The sequence below is a fragment of the Scomber japonicus genome, chromosome 14, assembly GCF_027409825.1.
Source record: "Scomber japonicus isolate fScoJap1 chromosome 14, fScoJap1.pri, whole genome shotgun sequence".
Lineage (NCBI taxonomy): Eukaryota > Metazoa > Chordata > Actinopteri > Scombriformes > Scombridae > Scomber > Scomber japonicus.
The window spans coordinates 9,539,889-9,560,420 of NC_070591.1; the positions used below are offsets into that span (position 1 = coordinate 9,539,889).

Genomic DNA, 20,532 nt, shown 5'->3' on the forward strand with positions numbered 1-20,532 from the left:
GGTCGTCCAGCCCCGCATTTGGATGAACCCCGTTGCTTACATAGTGTCCTAATAAGAGAGCAGTCATTGTTAGATCAGGTGTCTTAATGTGCAGAAGTTATGAAGGTCAACTGATGGTTTAACAAAAATGCTCAAACAGGTAAAACAGTTCCACAGCTGCTCCACAGCTGTTCCACAGGGAGAGTAAGTGTGAACATATTTCTACCTCTGATGGATCTAATTACCTTGTTGTCCCTTGATGCCTAAGTGACTGACTACACTAACCAGGGAGTACCAGCCATCACCCTGAAGAGAAACACAGTCAGCAACCGACACATATAAAACAGCAGTAGAAACAGACCACATGATTACTTTGTATTTGAACTCAGGTGAGTTGTTTCTTACCTGTCTGGAGGTGACCATTAATTCTCGAAACACATCCACCGCACAGTGCAGCTTCTCCAGCTGCATGGGCCGACTGTACGTGAACCGCTTCAGATGTAGCATCAGAATCCTGTAGACAGGACGTAGACACAAGAAGAAGAGAAGACATGAGGGTGAGGAGATGCAGGAACAAGTAAAGTATGTATGTGTGTGGGTGTGTGGGTGTGTAGTACAGCAGGTCCTTTAAGGTCAGTGGACTACTGCTGGATGTGATGTCACTCACTTTGGCAGCGTTGCAAAACTGGACTGCTGGCCAGATCTTTTGGCTCCGCAGCCGCAGTTGAAGTCTATGTCAGTCTCCTAAACAACAGACAACACGCTGTCAGTGATATACTGCAGAATAAAACAACAATGATGATGTCATCGAAGGACCACAGGTGCATCTTACTTTCAGGTAATTCTGGAGCACGTCTTGCACCGACGCTCCAGGCACCAGATTCAATGAGAGGTTGCTGAATTCTTCGTCTCTTGAAGACTGGGCTCCACATCTGCACATTAAAGGGACAGTACATAAAATTACAGCTGCAGACGTCATGATGAGGTAGTTCTTATTTTCATTTAAATTAAAACAATAAATCTCACATTAAGACTTAATGTGGAAACTTTTTTTTATGTGAAGATATGTGATGTGACATGGCATGGACATAAAAAAGAGTTTGTTTAGCTGTGTGATTGTGTGTCATGTGTTAACTGTGTGCTTTTACCCCTTGCAGGTCCTGGTGCTCTCCATCTTGAAAATGAAATGTTCTTCTACGGGGCATCTGTATTTCCTCCCCACGAGGGCAGCCTCTTGCCGCAGTAGTGGGGCTAAATTTCTGAGCTGGTCCAGTACCGTTACTATAAATTCATGTGCATCCTGAAACACACAGAGACACATACAGGGTTTTAATGCACAGAAAAGAAACTATTCAGAGGAGGTGAAACAGCAGAAAAAAATCAAAGCAGCTGACTTACTTTCTGGCCTTGGTTTTGAAATTCCGGATTTTTTTTAGACAGGATACACTTGAACACGTAGACCGCCTGGCATTTTCTTTCGGCGTCCGTGGAGCGGTGCAGAATTAAAATATTAATGAATGCTCTGCAGAGGGTGAAAAAAAATGAATTAGTGCTTTTTCAGTGTGTGTGTGTGTGTGTGTGTGTGTGTGTGTGTGTGTGTGTGTGTGTGTGTGTGTGTGTATGGTGGTGGTGGGGTACTGTACCTGATAAGTTGAGCTTCTGCTATTCCTTTCCATACCTCCACCTGCATAATGATATCATTTATAAAGCCCTTGAGAGTGATAAGGCTTTGGAGGCTTGAATTTACATAGCAAAGGTTGCCTGGATTTCGAAACCTGTCACACAAACACAACACATCAGCACACACACGCACATAACATCACTAACTGCAGCTGCTTTTCTCTCACTAGTTAGATTTCATGGACTGATTTTCTTTCACATATACATTTGTTAGTTTAAAGATGTAAGTGTATGTTTTACTCACCCAAACCATTCAACCTGCTGACAGAGGTTCTGTGTCTTGGCTCTACAGGAAGAGACAAACACAAATACAAGGTCATTATTTTCATGTTTAAAAGTGATGTAACGATTACAGATGTGTTGCCAAAGCTGATACTGTAACTGATACTGACAAAATGTTTATTACAATCAGGAAATATCTGATCATAGAATCATATTCACAACATCATACATCTAACAGTTGTTATGTTTGTGTTTTTGAATCCGAATTATGAACATGTGAAGGTGTTTGTGAAGTTACCTGTTATTTTCAGTCTTATTTTTTTCTTCTTCCTTCTTCTCTTCTTCCTTCTCCTCTTCTTCCTTCTTCTTTTCTTCCGTCTTCTCTTCTTCCTTCTCCTCTTCTTCCGTCTTCTCTTCTTCCGTCTTCTCTTCTGCCTTCTTCTCTTCTTCCGTCTCCTCTTCTGCCTTCTTCTCTTCTGCCTTCTTCTCTTCTGCCTTCTTCTCTTCTTCCGTCTCCTCTTCTTCCTTCTTCTCTTCTGCCTTCTTCTCTTCTTCCGTTTCCTCTTCTTCCTTCTTCTCTTCTTCCTTCTTCTCTTCTTCCTTCTTCTCTTCTTCCTTCTTCTCTTCTTCCTTCTTCTCTTCTTCCGTCTCCTCTTCTTCCGTCTTCTGTTCTTCCTTCTTCTCTTCTTCCGTCTCCTCTTCTTCCTTCTTCTCTTCTTCCTTCTTCTCTTCTTCCTTCTTCTCTTCTTCTTTTTCCTCTCCGTGTACATTGGATGACACCACCACAATGTCATTATCAGCACGGCTGCAATGTGAAGGAAGAGACAGGTTATAATTCTGTAGCAGACTTTGTTTTGGCTTTACTTTCTTTCTTCCTGACAAAAAAATTGTGTACCTTCCACGAGGTTGCTTTGGGATTTCTTTTGGTTTGTCTCCGTTGCTCTCAGGGGCTGGAGCAACACGTCTATTTCTCTGTTGAAGAAAACAAAAAATATCATGGTTCAGTAAGACAGATCCTTTTAGTTTTTAAACACTAAAAGGATTTTTAAAATCCTTAAATTAACAAAAAGGATTAAAAATACTAAAAGGATTTTTATTTGTTTGTCCAGACTGATGACATTGTGATTAATGTGAAGCAATGAAACTTACACGGCAGCAGGAGAACCAGCTGAATCTCCCACCAGTCTTTTTGTCTTTCTTCGTCCTATTGTCATGCTGTGAAATGACAACCAAAACTATCTTAAGTATAAACAATGCCTGACACCTTTTGTGTCTAAATACCAAAAACACATCTTACAAACTGCCAAAAACAGGTAAATGTGAAGAGGTTCCTGTCAAACATACCACTGGTTGACAAAGCAGTCTTCGCAGCAAATTAGTCCCTGCAGAAGACTTGACTTCAGGAGCAACAGTCACAGAGACGCTGGTGATAAACATAATCATAGTTTGACATTTTAGCATCAACATCAGCACAGTTTGCATCTCATTGTACACGTGTTTCTATTTTTCTGGTCACTCAATTTGCTGTGTGCATGAGGAACTTTACTTACTTTGCTCCAAAGGCGGAGAGGACCTGGGGCTTAACTTGAGCTTCTGGAAATACTTTGTTTTTCTGTTTGGGATAAGGAAAAATGTACCAAATTAACTGTAAATTAATTTTTCACAGACATTGTGATTTACAAAAAACTCAGCACTACTTGTCTACCTTCACATAAACTGTGTAGAAACTATAGAAACTGTGTCAGAGTTGTAAAACATACCCTCTTAAGAAAGTGAGGCATCTTTAACTTGTTTGTCGAGTTTTCTACAAATAAAGATAAATAATAAATTAAACTTAAACTGCGAACCAACTGTGAACCAACGAACTGGTCTCAGCGATCCTATAGTCAAAGTGAACTGAGGTGATTCTATTTTAGAACCTCTAACTGTGTCGATGACATCACATATCATCTTTTAACATCATTCTAGAATGTGGCCCATTATGACATATACACTGCTGTACAGTCTATGATCCATACTGCATGTTTTTGTGTATAATATTAAAATCATATATTGCCATAGCAACTAACAGCGGATACAGTATTTTAGTCTCGAGTGCTTCAAAAAGTGTCAACAAATGTTCAACGAGCCTCCTTATGTGCAGAAAAACCTGAAAGCAGCTTGGTGCACATTTAATAAATGATTGTGTATATTTAAATGAACTTAAAATAATGTATTTACTGCAAATAATAATCATAGATCACTAATAATAATGATAATTTATTTTATAGAGTGCTTATACCAATACTCACTCTTGGTAAGGAATTTAGTCCCAGATTTTCACAATATCCCCAGACTAATAGCCAGAAGTATCAAAACCCAAAGGCACCAAAATACAGGAAATGTAATCTTCTCTTGGGGGATGTAAGATTGTCCCACCTGGATTTTCAAAGCTTCAGCCGTCCAAATGAGCCAAATCAAGTGGATATCTTTCAACGTTACAGTCTTTTTAGTGCCAAATTCCCTCTTTTTGTTACTATACTTCCACCACAGCTCAACAGGGAAACAAAAAGAGCGATTTGATGCTAAAAAGACTGTATTTATGTGGCAGATATCCACTTGATATGACAAACTCAGACCGCTGAAGCCTCATCACCTTCAGATAAACTTTTAAATGCATTTTTACACAAAATGAGTGGACACTGTGGGTTTTGGCCCTTTATATTGAAAGCACATTTTTAGGGGATATTTTGTTTCAATAGCTAGTATGAACAGGAGGAATGATTACAGAAAAAACAACTAATTTTAGTCTTCATATAGGCTGCTGAGTGTTGTTGCCATTTAAACAGTTTTCCTTAATGTCCTTCACCAGATCATCTCTAATTTAGGACTACTTTTTCTATGGGCGCATGTAGACGCTGACGTACAGATGTCGTCACCAGGAAGTAGGTGTGATTGTTTTGGTCAAACTTCAATCACAGGAGGACTGTTGTTGCATTCATAACATTTTGTCTTTTTCAGATGAGGAAATTTACTATAACATGCCTCACTCCTGTGCTGTGAAGACGTGCAGAAATAAAGCAAAGCCTGGCTCTGCTTTTTCGTTTCACCGCCTGCCTGTGAGGGAACCAGAGCGGCTCAAACTGTGGCTGTCTGCATTAAAGGTAGAAAAAAAGACTCCCATAGAGGAGTTAAAGAAATGTATTGTCTGTTCGGAGCATTTTGCACCGGAGGACTACACCGTGAACGGACAGCCGGGGAGCGATAGGATGCACCGTTTCCTGACGCCTACAGCTGTCCCGACCGTCTCCTCTGGCAAGCTTCAACTAAACACTACCGAGGTAATTAACAGTTCATTAGTGATGCTCATATTATATTTTATCCACATCAGCAGATTAAATAAATAGTGCAAGAATTATTGAATACAGCAGTGTAAAAATACTCTATTGCAAGTAAAAGTCCTACATGATTACTTAATCAAAATAATGTAACTTATTACATTTGGTTACTTTTTAAATTGTCTAATCTAATGAATGCTGTTGGGCTAGCCTAAGAGTACGGGTCCATTAAGTAATGGGTCCATTATGCCCACCAAAATCTAAGTTCAGATGTTTTTCATGGATACTGACATGATGTATAAGGAAGATTTCTTATAAAGCAAGATTAATCTCTCATAAAAAAATAATAATAAAGATATTTTATTAAAAAAGTCAGAAGTCTGGCATTGGCTTAATTGGTCCTGTGACACTATTTAAGCCCATGTGTGCTCCAAATAAGCCCACATCATGATTTATTTACAAAATGCATGTTAAATATTAATAATGAGGATAAAACCCTCCAGAGCAAAATCTTTAAGGAGTGACTTCAGATGTAACCACCTTTGTAATCATCAAAATTTTCATAAGTAAATGTAATTTAATTACAATTTTTTTCTCAACATGAGTATCAACTCATATAAAACCAGTAAAGGCTGTCCATGAAATGTATAGTTTAAGAAGGGACTTTAAAGATATTATTGATTCAAGTAGTGGTTTGGTCCCTCTGGCTGATATATTATTATGACATCATTAGATTATTAATATTGAAGCATCAGTGTTAGAGCAGCATGTTACTATTGTAGCTGCTGGAGGTGGAGCTAGTTTACACTACTTTATATACACTTAGCTAGTTTAATTAGTTTATGGAAGAGGAAACAATGAAGTTCTGATACATAAATCTGTTTTCAGTTTTTGGACTTTTTCTCTTATCTTCAGTTTTTGTTGAAATGTCAGATCACTTTGACATTTATTGAAATGAAACCATGTGAGAAGTTTAGAGGGAAAAATCACCATTTGAAGGAGCTTTAACTACTCATAGACATCTGAAATGTGACCCCGACTACACACTGCTTTTTGTAAGACCGGTGTTTATAGCACTGTTCGTAATTGTGATTTAGTTAAGTCAGATGAAAGCTTTTCTTACCTATGATGCATACTGACAGGAGTTCATTTTCAACAGGAATCAGAAAACAGCAGGACCAAGGATCTTTCATTGGACTCCTCTGAAGGTAAGGCATGAAGTGTGTGCTGTGCTTTTTCACTGCAAGGCCAGAGAAGAAGAGAATTGTCAGTACAATTTTTTTTAAAGGTTATTTATTTTTTGTATTTTGCCTTTACTGGACGGTTTAAAGCAAAGAGACAAACAGGAAACATAGATGAGGAGAGACAGAGTTTCCAACACAAGTCACGGTCATCAGGATACTTTATACAATATTTTTCTAATGAGTGGATTTGTCTGTTTTCCTTGTTTAAACACGAATGAGAAACTCTGTTAATCATACCAAGGTGGACAGTACACCTGTTTGTGTGATATATTTTAAGGTATCTGCTGGAAACCTGACATGCTAAAATACTGAAGATGTCCTCTCTATCCTTTAGACACCCAGTTTGTCTCTGGAAAGCTGCTTCCCTCACTGCAGCAATGTGACGTCAAGGTGGAGGAAACAGAGATACACTCACAGATCAAAGAGGAGCAGGTGGATGAGTGCATCAGTCCAGACGTGGAGGCTGATACTTCCAATGACAATGAAGACAGACATCCTAAATCAGAACCGACCACTGACTGGGAGCTGTTACCATCCTCCAGCACTGAAACTATGACTGTAAATGATGAGACATGGAATGAAAGTGACAGTTCATCGTCGCCTCATCATGGTGTTGAAGTCTATGTGGAACTGGAACAGCCTCCGAGGCAGGAAAAGTCTTGTCGTTTTTGTGGTAAAAGTTTTAAGAGGGACTCTTATCTGATCAGACATGTGGGCAAGAGTCACAAAGGACACAAGGCCTTTAAATGCTTGGAGTGCAACAAGGAGTTTGAACAACGTTACCAGCTAGTCATGCACATAAGAATTCACACGGGTGAAAAACCCTTTAGTTGTGATTATTGTGACAAAACGTTCGTTCAGAACTCAAGTCGACTTGCTCACATGAGGGTGCATACTGGGGAAAAGCCATATTTTTGTGTAAAGTGTGGGAAAAGTTTTGCCACAAGCAATCATTTCAAATTTTGCAAAGTGCAGAATGAGTGCCAAATCACACCAGAAAACGAGGATGTGGATGAGAATCACAAAGAGCAGAAGCCCTTTAAATGCTTTGAATGCAAAAAGGCGTTTAATCATAAGCACCAGCTAGTTCTGCATGCAAGAGTTCACAGTGGTGAAAAACCCTTCAGTTGTGATTTCTGTGGCAAGACGTTCACGCAGAACTCTAATCGTATCGTTCACATGAGACAGCACACTGGAGAGAAACCGTATTTTTGTAATAAGTGTGGCAAGAGGTTCGCAAGCAGCCATCATCTCAAATTGTGCACGGGAACAGAACACAATAGGATAAACAAATCCTTTCGTTGCATCACTTGTGGCAGAAGCTTTCACACAGACTCAGACCTGAATGTGCACATGGAGGTTCACGAGTCATGGAAACGGCACATCAGTGAGAAACTGCAAGGACAAGAGTTAGAAGAAAAAAATGTAAAACATGTCTGAGAGAACATCAGAGTCTGTGATACCGAAGACTGCCTAATGTGCTAATGTTGGATATTAAAACAAAATGTGCAGAAAAGCAAAGTGGCGTTTTGTGCCTTTAATGGATAAGTCTAAAAACCTCAAAGCAAATGCAAATGAGTGTTTGAGAGGTTTGTCAGGTCATAGGAAAAAGTTCAGTGTGGTCATGATGTTTCACCTGACTCTTCAAACTACCTTCTTTTGGATGAAAAGAATAATTTGTACCACCTTTGATGGTTTTCTGGTTTTCCCTCTGTGAGTGCAGCTATGATGCAGTTCATTTTACACAGTTGCAACTTTGCTCTGTTAAAAAAATATGAGCACTCAAGAAATCCAAATAGCTTGTCTGTGTGTGTTTTGCACATACATAATTATGAAAAATAAAAGACTTTACTTTTCTCATCTCTTACAGAAACTTTCACTACCAATGATTTTGAAAGAACATCATTCTAACTTGTTGTTTGCTTTAAGTTCAGTGTTCAAGGATCGTTGGTGTTATTTTTGCATTCCTTATTAAAGACACCTGTTTAATTCTCATACAGCAGTTCAGTGACCTGTTTTACGTGGATATAAAGACGGAACTGAAGGAGTGGTGTCAGACTGCATCTTGCTGTCTAAAGAGGTGATATTTCACAATGAGGCGTGCTGCAGCTTTTCTGGTGTTGCTGCTCTGTCTGTACTGGACGAGGGCTCAGGGTGAGAGTGGAGGGGTGACAGGGAATGATATCACTCAGACGGAGGTTCAGTCTGAGATCCTGGGTGTCAAAGCAACCAGTGATCAGACCAACATCACCCCTGACATCTGGGCTGAGCTGAAGGAGCTGAGAGACATGGCCATCAAACACAGTGTGGAGCTGAGCAACAGCAAGAGCAAGATGGAGAAGCTGGAGCAGGAGAATACAGGTTCATTCACATAGTGATCAACAAATTCATGTAATGTTCACATAGACATTACTTTTAGGAGTAATTTACTGCTTTTATTCCAGCCATACAGGCCAGACTGACGGCTAGTGAAAGCAAGAATTCAGGTTGATATTTTTATTTTATGAAATTATATATAATCAATTCATGTTTGCAATGTTTTCCTGTCAAACTCAATAATTAAATGTAAACACTTCTTTAAGATGTTTTCTGATATTAATATCTAAGACTCAAAATAAAGCTTTTACTGAAAAACTTTAAATGTGTTCACAGTGTTGGAGACCAGAATGAATGCCAGTGAAAACGAGATGGTGAAGCTCAAGATAGAGAATGCAGGTAAACTGCTTATGTCAATCATCAATCAATCTTTATTTGTATAGCGGCAAACCACAACAACTTTACACATAGAACAGGTTCTAAACCGAACTCTTCAGGTTTTAATTTTAAAGAGACCCAACATTCCCACATGAGAAAGCACTTAATGGGGAAGAAGTTTAGGTTATTGAATGCTAGTACATGAATGTTAATGGATATAGATGGATGAATAGAGAGAGAGAGAGGAGGAGAGAGGAGCTCAGTGCATCATGGGAGTGGGAGTCCCCCGGTAGTCTAAGCCTATAGCAGCATAAACTAGGAGCTGGTCCAGGACAAGCCTGGCGGACCCTAATTATAAGCTTTATCAAAAAGGATGGTTTTAAGCCTACTCTTAAATGAAGAGAGGGTGTCTGCCACCCGGACTGAATCTGGGAGATGGTTCCATAGGAGAGGAGCCTGATAACTGAAGCCTCTGCCTCCTATTCTACTTTTAGAGATACTAGGAACCACAAGTAGGCCTGCATGCTGGGAGCGCAGTGTTCTAGTAGGTACATAAGGTACTATAAGCTCTTTAAGATATGATGCAACCTGACCATTGAGAGCTTTAAAAGTGAGGATTTTAAATTATATTCTAGATTTTACTGTTGAATATTAAGAACAGCAGTAAGCTGCAAAATACACAGCTGCTAGTTCATTAGGTATACATACAGATATTTCAAGTTCCAAATATGTAGATTTTTCTCCTTTAAAATAAAAATTTTGAATGTATTCACAGTTTTGAAGGCCAGATTGAAGACCGTTGAAAATGAAGTGGGGGAGCTCAAGAAGGAGAACACAGGTAAACTACAACAATCAATAAAATGTAAAAACTGCTGCCTGCTGATCAATTTTTAAACTGAATATTAATGTTTCCTTCTATTGCAGATCTTCAATCCAGAGTAACAGTGAGTGAAGATAAGAGCACAGGTCAGCCTCCATAGTGATCATTTTAACAATTTAAAACCTGCTGAGCATAAACATACTTCACAATAATATTAATGTTAAATGTGTTGACAGTGTTGGAGACCAGGATGACTGCCAATGAAAACGAGGTGGAGGAGCTGAAGAGACAGAATGCAGGTAAACTGCTTATATCATTATTAAAGCGTAACTTCATCCAGTAATCAGCCTGCTCATACTGCCGTCTCACAGAAGCTCCATGCTCCGTTCAAAAAGTCCAAATGCTACAGGATCAGTTTCTATGAATACTATTCACCAAACGAGACACAATACAATTTGTTCATCAACTGTTTATAAGTGGAGCTATTTTTTTTCCTCTATGTGAATCTTCTCACATTCACACAGACCGACCAAAGGTGGCGTTCTCACTTAGTCTCACTGATGATGGACAAGTTGGACCCTTCAATACTGACATCACACTTAAGTTCAGTAAAGTCATCAGCAACTTTGGTCAGGTCTACAGTCCAACTACAGGTACTCATCTCTTTCTGCTACACACACAAATGAACTATTATAATGTAATGAACTCATAATAATTATTTTGTAATTGCTTTTTTCTCCACTATGGCTCCAGCTGTACACTTGGTTGTTTGATGAGGAGAAATTTCTTTTGGAACTGAACTGGCTTTTTTGAGATTTCACCAGTTTTACCTTTTACAGTGCATCATAACACTTTTAATGTAGTTTCTCTGTGTCCTCTAAGAGGGCTTGAGCCAGGTCGTTGGTACTTTGCCAACATTGAGTCATGTATGTGATTTTGTGTTATGTAATTACATTTAATTTGGTGACTGATAAGGTTCTTATGATGAAGTGAGTTTCTCGTTCATGCAGTTTTGTGAAACCTTTTCACAGACTTTTACAGATACTTTATAAAACACAAGAAAATGAAATGACTTTGACAGGTTTTTGATCTGTTTTAAGGTGATCACTTATATCTCTCTGTTATATCACTTTCTATAAACATTATGGGATGCAAACTGACTCACTGAATGTGTAACTGAGAGCTCTCAACTTTTACAGACTATACAGTCACTGGGTAATGTGATGTTAACAAAGCAAGAGCACTGAACAACAATTCCTTCAGATTAGACAAACCCAAAGTATTGAGAAGCAACAGCCTACTGAACTTAGAGAAGAGGTAGTTCAACAGCAGGAAAAAGCCTCACTGATTTTCTCCTCTGATGCAGGTCACTTCACAGCCCCAGTCAGAGGAGCCTACTACTTCTCACTCAATACAGCGGATATCCGGACTTATTCATGGAGTGCTTTTTATCTCTATCACAATGACAAGAGAGTGTTGTATAATAATAATTACAATGATGAACATGGCTATAACAGACTTTCTAGGTCACTGGTTCTTCAGCTGGAAAAGGGGGATGTGGTCTACATGGTTTTACCTGCTGACCATAGTCTATATGATAATACCAATAATGGTACTACCTTCAATGGATTTCTGCTTTTTCCACTGTGAGACTAAAACATGAGGATTTCTTTACCCCCAAATTTTTGGCATAGTCTACAAACAAGTCATACAGTATTCATATGTAAATGAAAGGATGCACATTGTTGCTGTGTTGGCTTTGCTCTGTAACAAACTACATGTGAAATAAAAGAATGACTATGAAGTTAAAGTGCTGACTCTGGCTTTTCACAAATTGGACATCTAGTGAAATAAATAATTAACTTTTCATTTATTGTTACTAGGGCCCTACCAATACTGGATTTCAAAGAAATTCTGATATCAATATATTGGCTGATAATGTTATGCTCAGAATATATAAATTATTATTTTTCTTTTTTTTTGCAATGATGACCCAGACTCTTTACAACTTGAGTCTGGGAAACAAACACATACATACTTATGCTAAATAAAACACTGACATTGCCCTTATCATCTCTTTACACTACAAACTTTCACTACCAATGATTTTGAAAGAACATTATTCTAACTTGTTGTTTGCTTTAAGTTCAGTGTTCAAGGATCTTTGGTGCTATTTTTGCATTCCTTATCAAAGACACCTGTTTAATTCTCATACAGCAGTTCGGTGACCTGTTTTACGTGGATATAAAGACGGAACTGAAGAAGTGGTGTCAGACTGCATCTTGCTGTCTAAAGAGGTGATATTTCACAATGAGGCGTGCTGCAGCTTTTCTGGTGTTGCTGCTCTGTCTGTACTGGACGAGGGCTCAGGGTGAGAGTGGAGGGGTGACAGGGAATGATATCACTCAGACGGAGGTTCAGTCTGAGATCCTGGGTGTCAAAGCAACCAGTGATCAGACCAACGTCACCCCTGACATCTGGGCTGAGCTGAAGGAGCTGAGAGACATGGCCATCAAACACAGTGTGGAGCTGTGGAAGCTGGAGCAGGAGAATACAGGTTCATTCACATAGTGATCAACAAATTCATGTAATGTTCACATAGACATTACTTTTAGGAGTAATTTACTGCTTTTATTCCAGCCATACAGGCCAGACTGACAGCCAGTGAAAGCAAGAATGCAGGTAGATATTTATATTTTATAAAATAATATATAATTCATTTATGTTTCTGATTATTTTCCTGTCAAACTAAAAAAATAAATGTAACAATTTCTTAGATATGTTTAATGAGATTAAAATCTAAGATTCAAAATAAAGCTTTTAGTGATAAACTTTAAATGTGTTGACAGTGTTGGAGACCAGAATGAACGCCAGTGAAAAAGATGTGGAGGAACTCAACAGAGAGAACACAGGTAATCTACATAATGTAAATGAAATGCTATAAATAAAGATAGAGAATGCAGGTAAACTGATTATATCATTATTAAGATCAACAGTAAGCTGCAAAATACACAGGTGATAGTTTATTAGGTACACATATAGGTATTTCAAGATCCAGTTATGTAGATTATCTCCTTTAAAATAAAAATGTTAAATGTGTTGATAGTTTTGAAAACCAGTGAAGATGTGATGGATCATACAGTGATCAACAAATTCATGCAATGTTCACTTAGACATTACTTTTAGGAGTAATGTACTGCTTTTATTCCAGCCATACAGGCCAGACTGACGGCTAGTGAAAACAAGAATGCAGGTAGATATTTATATTTTATAAAATGTATCATTCATTTATGTTTATGATTTTTTTCTGTCAAATTAAAGAATTAAAATGTAAGCACTTCTTTAAGATGTTTGCTTCGATTAAAATCTAAGATTCAAAATAAATGTTTTAGTGAAAAACTTTAAATGTATTCACAGTTTTGGAAAATGTGGTCAAAGATCTCCAGAGAGAGAACACAGGTAAGCTACAACAGTCAATAAAATGTAAAAAATGTAAAAATGTCTCTTTTATACTGTGTGGTAACAATGAGAATAAATTTGTTTAATATCAAGGTGTCGCTAATGATGTAGTTTTGCCAGTTTAAATTCCCAAAGTGACTGAAGAGAAGTCAAAAGATTTTTATCTATTTAGCAGAGACAAGTTCAATATTCAATTTTTAATCTGCTGTTGATCAATTATTCATCTGATTATTAATTTTTCCTTCTATTGCAGATCTTCAATTCAGAGTAACAGCATTTGAAGATAAGAGGACAGGTCAGCCTCCATAGTGATCATGTTAACAATTTAAAACCTGCTGACCATAAACATACTTCACAATAACATTAATGTTAAATGTGTTGACAGTGTTGGAGACCAGGATGACTGCCAATGAAAACGAGGTGGAGGAGCTGAAGAGACAGAATGCAGGTAAACTGATTATATCATTATGAAAGAGTAACTTTATCCAGTAATCAGCCTGCTCATACTGCCGTCTCACAGAAGCTCCATGCTCCGTTCAAAAAGTCCAAATGCTACAGGATCAGTTTCTATGAATACTATTCACCAAACGAGACACAATTCAATTTGTTCATCAACTGTTTATGAGTGAAGTTTTTTTTTTTCCTCTATGTGAATCTTCTCACATTCACACAGACCGACCAAAGGTGGCGTTCTCACTTAGTCTCACTGATGCTGGACAAGTTGGACCCTTCAATACTGACATCACGCTTAAGTTCAGTAAAGTCTTCACCAACTTTGGTCAGGCCTACAGTCCAACTACAGGTACTCATCTATTTCTGCTACACACACAAATGAACTATTATAATGTAATGAACTCATTATAATATAAAAAATGATAAAAATAAAATAATAATAGCTTTTTTCTCCACTATGGCTCCAGCTGCACACTTGGTTGTTTGAGGAGGAGAAATTTCTCTTTGAATTGGCTTTTTTGAGATTTCACCAGTTTTAACTTTAACAGTACATCATAACACATTTAATGTAGTTTCTCTGTGTCCTCTTAGAGGGCTCGAGCCTGGTTGTTGGTACTTTGCCAACATTGAGTCATATGTGATTTTGTGTTATGTAATTACATTTAATTTGGTGACTGATAAGGTTCTTATGATGAAGTGAGTTTCTCGTTTATGCAGTTTTGTGAAACCTTTGCACAGACTTTTACAGATACTTTATAAAACACAAGAGAATGAAATGTTCTGCAAAGACTTTGACAAGTTTTTGCTCTGTTTTAAGGTGATCACTTATATCTCTCTGTTATATCACTTTCTATAAACATTATGGGATCCAAACTGACTCACTGAATGTGTAACTGAGAGCTCTCAACTTTTACAGACTATACAGTCGCTGGGTAATGTGATGTTAACAAAGCAAGAGCACTGAACAACAATTCCTTCAGATTAGACAAACCCAAAGTATTGAGAAGCAGCATCTTACTGAACTTAGAGAAGAGGTAGTTCAACAGCAGGAAAAAGCCCTCACTGATCTTCTCCTCTGATGCAGGTCTCTTCACAGCCCCAGTCAGAGGAGTCTACTACTTTTCAGTCACTACAATGGATCCCCGGAAGAACGCATGGAGTGGTTTTTATCTCTATCACAATGACAAGAAATTGTTGTGGAATAATAATTACAATGATGGACATGGCTATACCACACTTTCTAGTTCACTTGTTCTTCAGCTGGAAAAGGGGGATGTGGTCTACATGGTTTTACCTGCCAGCTATGGTTTATATGATGATATCTATAATCATACTACCTTTAAGGGATTTCTGCTTTTTCCACTGTGAGACTAAAACATGAGAATGTATTTACCCCAAAAGTTTTGGCATAGTCTACAAACAAGTCATACAGTATTCATATGTAAATGAAAGGATGCACATTGTTGCTGTGTTGGCTTTGCTCTGTAACAAACTACATGTGAAATAAAAGATGTAACAAAATAAAAGAATGACTATGAAGTTAAAGTGCTGACTCTGACTTTATCTCCAATGTAGTCTTAGGGATCCCATCTGATGAGATTTAGTTATTCCATAACAGTGCAGCAGAGTCTTAACTTATGTTTAGTGCATATTTTTTGTTGTGTTGGATTTGCAATAAATTCAGACACATAAAAATACACATCAGATGGACGATGACCCAGACTCTTTACAACTTGAGTCTGGGAAACAAACACATACATACTTATGCTTAATAAAACACTGACATTGCTCTTATCATCTCTTTACACTACAAACGTTCACTACCAATGATTTTGAAAGAACATCATTCTAACTTGTTGTTTGCTTTAAGTTTAGTGTTCAAGGATCTTTGGTGTTATTTTTGCATTCCTTATCAAAGACACCTGTTTAATTCTCATACAGCAGTTCAGTGACCTGTTTTACGTGGATATAAAGACGGAACTGAAGGAGTGGTGTCAGACTGCATCTTGCTGTCTAAAGAGGTGATATTTCACAATGAGGCGTGCTGCAGCTTTACTGGTGTTGCTGCTCTGTCTGTACTGGACGGGGGCTCAGGGTGAGAGTGGAGGGGTGACAGGGAATGATATCACTCAGACGGAGGTTCAGTCTGAGATCCTGGGTGTCAAAGCAACCAGTGATCAGACCAACGTCACCCCTGACATCTGGGCTGAGCTGAAGGAGCTGAGAGACATGGCCATCAAACACAGTGTGGAGCTGTGGAAGCTGGAGCAGGAGAATACAGGTTCATTCACATAGTGATCAACAAATTCTTGTAATGTTCACATAAACATTACTTTTAGGAGTAATTTACTGCTTTTATTCCAGCCATACAGGCCAGACTGACAGCTAGTGAAAACGAGATGGTGAAGCTCAAGATAGAGAATGCAGGTAAATATTTATATTTTATAAAACATTATAAAATTAATTTATGTTTCTGATTATTTTCCTGTCAAACTAAAAAATTAAATGTAACAATTTCTTAGATATGTTTAATGACATAAAAATCTAAGATTCAAAATAAATGTTTTAGTGAAAAACTTTAAATGTGTTGATAGTTTTGGAGTGCAAAATGACCGCCAGTGAAAATGCGGTCAAAGATCTCCAGAGAGAGAACACAGGTAAGCTACAACAATCATAAAATCTGAAAATGTCTCTTTTATACTGTGTGGTAACAATGAGAATACATGTATTTGATATTAAGGTGTTGTTCATGATGACTGAAGAGAAGTCAAAAGATGTTTATCTATTTAGCAAAGACTAGTTCAATATTCAATTTTTAATCTGCTGTTGATCAATTATTAATCTGATTATTAATTTTGCCTTCTATTGCAGATCTTCAATCCAGAGTAACAGCATTTGAAGATAAGAGCACAGGTCAGCCTCCATAGTGATCATGTTAACAATTTGAAACCTGTTGACCATAAACATACTTCACAATAATATTAATGTTAAATGTGTTGACAGTGTTGGAGGCCAGGATGAACACCAGTGAAAACGAGGTGGAGGAGCTGAAGAGACAGAATACAGGTAACTACAACAATAAATTAAAATGCAAAACCTTTTCTTCTTTATCATATTCTAGCAAAGAGAATACATTTATTTTATATTAATGTGTGTTTCATGATGAACTTTTGCTAGTTTTAATTCCCAAAGTGACTGAAGAGAAGTCAAACGATATTCAGCAGAGACAAGTTCAATATTAGATTTTTTGAAACTGTTTTGCCTTTTATCAAGTGCAGTCATACAATACATCTTTTATACATTACAATAAGAGAAAAAATATAATAAAATAAAAAATGTCATCGGTATAAATGTCTTGAGGGGTTACTAGTCCAAGAATCTCTCAACCTTACCGATCATGGGCAAAACATAACAACACAGAATATGTAGGCTAAATGAGGATTGTTCATCACCACAATATTGCATTATGCACAGTATTACATTTAGATATACATTACAACAGAAGAATAGGATTAAAAATGACCAGTCAAACTCTAACCAGGGAGGAAAAGAAGAAGAAGAAGGGAAAATAAAAGAGGGAAGAGGGGGGCAGGATAACTAGTGTATCATATCAGGTTGAAATGTAGGGCAATGGGGGTCCATTTGTTAATGAAGGCATCTGATTTCATCTGTAATGCCACAGTCATATTTTAAATGTGGTAAACATCTTGAATTCTTTCCCTCCACTGTGTTATTGTGGGAGGGTGTGGCTTCAGTCAGGAGGCTGTAATTACTTTATTTACTATCAACTCTGAACAGATATGTTTGGTTATTCTCTTCAAGATCATCTGGTAATATCCCAGATATGAAGTATGAAGATTATAATGGTCATTCTATAAATAGGCATTATTTATTTTCTTTTTATACATTTTACCAATATTCTGATAGTTCTGGACAGTCCCAATATATGCCTGTGGTCTTCCACTAAGCCACATCCCCTCCAGCACTGTTCTGAGGTATTGCTCCATTTTGATGTAACGTGGAGTTTAGTATCTAATTTTAATCTTCCATCCAAACTCTTTCCAATTAGGGCTCCTAGTTGTCTTATGTCCCTGGCTACTTATCATTTTGTGAGATCTGCTTTTTACTTGACCCATCAATTTCCCATAGTTGACTTTGAATAGTTTTGAAATATCTGTCATTTTTGTGTACCCAGGGTATCTGAAAATATTAGATTTCAAATCTGCTGTTAATTAATTATTAATCTGATTGTTAATTTTGCTATTGCTTCAATCCAGAGTAACATCATTTGAAGATAAGAGCACAGGTCAGCCTCCATGGTGATCATGTTAGTAATTTGAAACCTGCTGACCATAAACATACTTCACAATAATATTAATGTTAAATGTGTTGACAGTGTTGGAGGCCAGGATGACTGCCAATGAAAACGAGGTGGAGAAGCTGAAGAGACAGATTGCAGGTAAACTGCTTACATCATTATTAAAGAGTAACTTCATCCAGTAATCAGCCTGCTTGTATTGCCGTCTCACAGAAGCTTCATGCTCCGTTCAAAAAGTCAAAATGCAACAGGATCAGAGTAACATCAGTTTCTATGAATACTATTCACCAAAAGAGCCTCAATTCAATTTGTTCATCAACTGTTTATAAGTGGAGCTATTTTTTTCCTCTATGTGAATCTTCTCACATTCACACAGACCGACCAAAGGTGGCGTTCTCACTTAGTCTCACTGATGATGGACAAGTTGGACCCTTCAATACTGACATCACACTTAAGTTCAGTAAAGTCATCACCAACTTTGGTCAGGTCTACAGTCCAACTACAGGTACTCATCTCTTTCTGCTACACACACAAATGAACTATTATAATGTAATGAACTCATTATAATTCTTTTGTAATTGCTTTTTTTCTCCACTATGGCTCCAGCTGCACACTTGGTTGTTTGAGGAGGAGAAATTTCTCTTTGAATTGGATTTTTTGAGATTTCACCCATTTTACCTTTTACAGTGCATCATAACACTTTTAATGTAGTTCCTCTGTGTCCTCTCAGAGGGCTCGAGCCTGGTTGTTGGTACTTTGCCAACATTGAGTCATATGTGATTTTGTGTTATGTAATTACATTTAATTTGGTGACTGATAAGGTTCTTATGATGAAGTGAGTTTCTCATTTATGCAGTTTTGTGAAACCTTTGCACAGGCATTTACAGATACTTTATAAAACACAAGAGAATGAAATGCTCTGCAAAGACTTTGACAGGTTTTTGGTCTGTTTTAAGGTGATCACTTATATCTCTCTGTTATATCACTTTCTATAAACATTATGGGATGCAAACTGACTCACTGAATGTGTAACTGAGAGCTCTCAACTTTTACAGACTATACAGTCGCTGGGTAATGTGATGTTAACAAAGCAAGAGCACTGAACAACAATTCCTTCAGATTAGACAAACCCACCTACAGCAGTCTGACCAAAGTATTGAGAAGCAGCAGCTTACTGAACTTAGAGAAGAGGTAGTTCAACAGCAGGAAAAAGCCTCACTGATTTTCTCCTCTGATGCAGGTCTCTTCACAGCCCCAGTCAGAGGAGTCTACTACTTCTCATTCACTACAATGGATCCCTGGAAGAACGCATGGAGTGGTTTTTATGTCTATCACAATGACAAGAGATTGTTGCTGAATAATAATTACAATGATGAACATGGCTATACCAGCCTTTCTAATTCACTGGTTCTTCAGCTGGAAAAGGGGGATGTGGTCTACATGGTTTTACCTGCCGGCTATAGTATATTCGATAGTACCAATTATCATACTACCTTTAAGGGATTTCTGCTTTTTCCACTGTGAGACTAAAACATGAGAATTTCTTCACCCGCAAATTTTTGGCATAGTCTACAAACAAGTCTTACAGTATTCATATGTAAATGAAAGGATGCACATTGTTGCTGTGTTGGCTTTGCTCTGTAACAAACTACATGTGAAATAAAAGAATGACTATGAAGTTAAAGTGCTGACTCTGGCTTTTCACAAATTGGACATCTAGTGAAATAAATAATTAACTTTTCATTTATTGTTACTAGGGCCCTACCAATACTGGATTTCGTGGCTGATGCCGATACAGATATAAAGGGGCAAAGAAATTCTGATATCAATATATTGGCTGATAATGTTATGTACAGAATATTATTATTTTTCTTTTTTTGCAATGATCCCTCAAATGTGATTATCAAACACTTTTGACAAAGATATGTAATGTAGGCAGGACATTTCACTGTTTAACAATAAACGTTATTACATTTCCAGCGGTGATTACTGTTTCATTGCACTAATGTCATTTTATACAATAATTATAATTAACTATGAATACAAAAAGAAAAGAAAATGAACAGAATAAAAATAAACATTTATATATTAAACTTAATTAAGAACCTCTAAAACTTTAAACAAAAAAAGAAAATTGGCACATATCAGACAACATATTCACCGATTCCAATATATGTGTGATAGGTCAGTATCAGCCAATGATATCGACTGACCAATATATCAGTGGGGCTCTAATTGTTACATCCCATTATTCAACTTTAAGGGGGTAACATTGTTAGGTTTCAGCTCCTCTACACTGCAGCATCAATAGCAATACAATAACAATAGAAAAAGCAGTAAAATAGT

General features: G+C 37.4%; 3 protein-coding genes across 3 annotated transcripts; 2 read left to right on the plus strand and 1 right to left on the minus strand.

The window, feature by feature from the left end:
- Positions 1-69: 69 nt before the first annotated feature.
- On the minus strand, positions 70-3,662 carry LOC128373316 (ubiquitin carboxyl-terminal hydrolase 37-like). Its single transcript, XM_053333605.1, has 11 exons — positions 3,642-3,662; positions 2,777-2,853; positions 1,904-1,945; positions 1,623-1,754; positions 1,378-1,501; positions 1,128-1,279; positions 812-911; positions 647-723; positions 385-493; positions 225-285; positions 70-110 (listed from the first exon to the last, which is right to left on the minus strand). Exons 1-11 carry the CDS (start codon positions 3,660-3,662, stop codon positions 70-72), a joined length of 936 nt encoding a protein of 311 aa, XP_053189580.1.
- Positions 3,663-4,901: 1,239 nt separating this feature from the next.
- On the plus strand, positions 4,902-7,902 carry LOC128373325 (zinc finger protein ZFP2-like). Its single transcript, XM_053333614.1, has 3 exons — positions 4,902-5,201; positions 6,358-6,406; positions 6,777-7,902. The coding sequence occupies exons 1-3, from the start codon at positions 4,902-4,904 to the stop codon at positions 7,880-7,882; spliced, it is 1,455 nt and encodes a 484-aa protein (XP_053189589.1). The 3' UTR covers positions 7,883-7,902.
- Positions 7,903-8,483: 581 nt separating this feature from the next.
- On the plus strand, positions 8,484-19,726 carry LOC128372744 (uncharacterized). The gene is made up of 9 exons (XM_053332897.1): positions 8,484-8,803; positions 8,887-8,928; positions 10,193-10,255; positions 12,806-12,868; positions 13,801-13,863; positions 16,740-16,781; positions 16,872-16,934; positions 18,563-18,691; positions 19,427-19,726. Exons 1-9 carry the CDS (start codon positions 8,536-8,538, stop codon positions 19,708-19,710), a joined length of 1,017 nt encoding a protein of 338 aa, XP_053188872.1. The 5' UTR covers positions 8,484-8,535; the 3' UTR covers positions 19,711-19,726.
- The last annotated feature ends 806 nt before the right edge of the window (positions 19,727-20,532 follow it).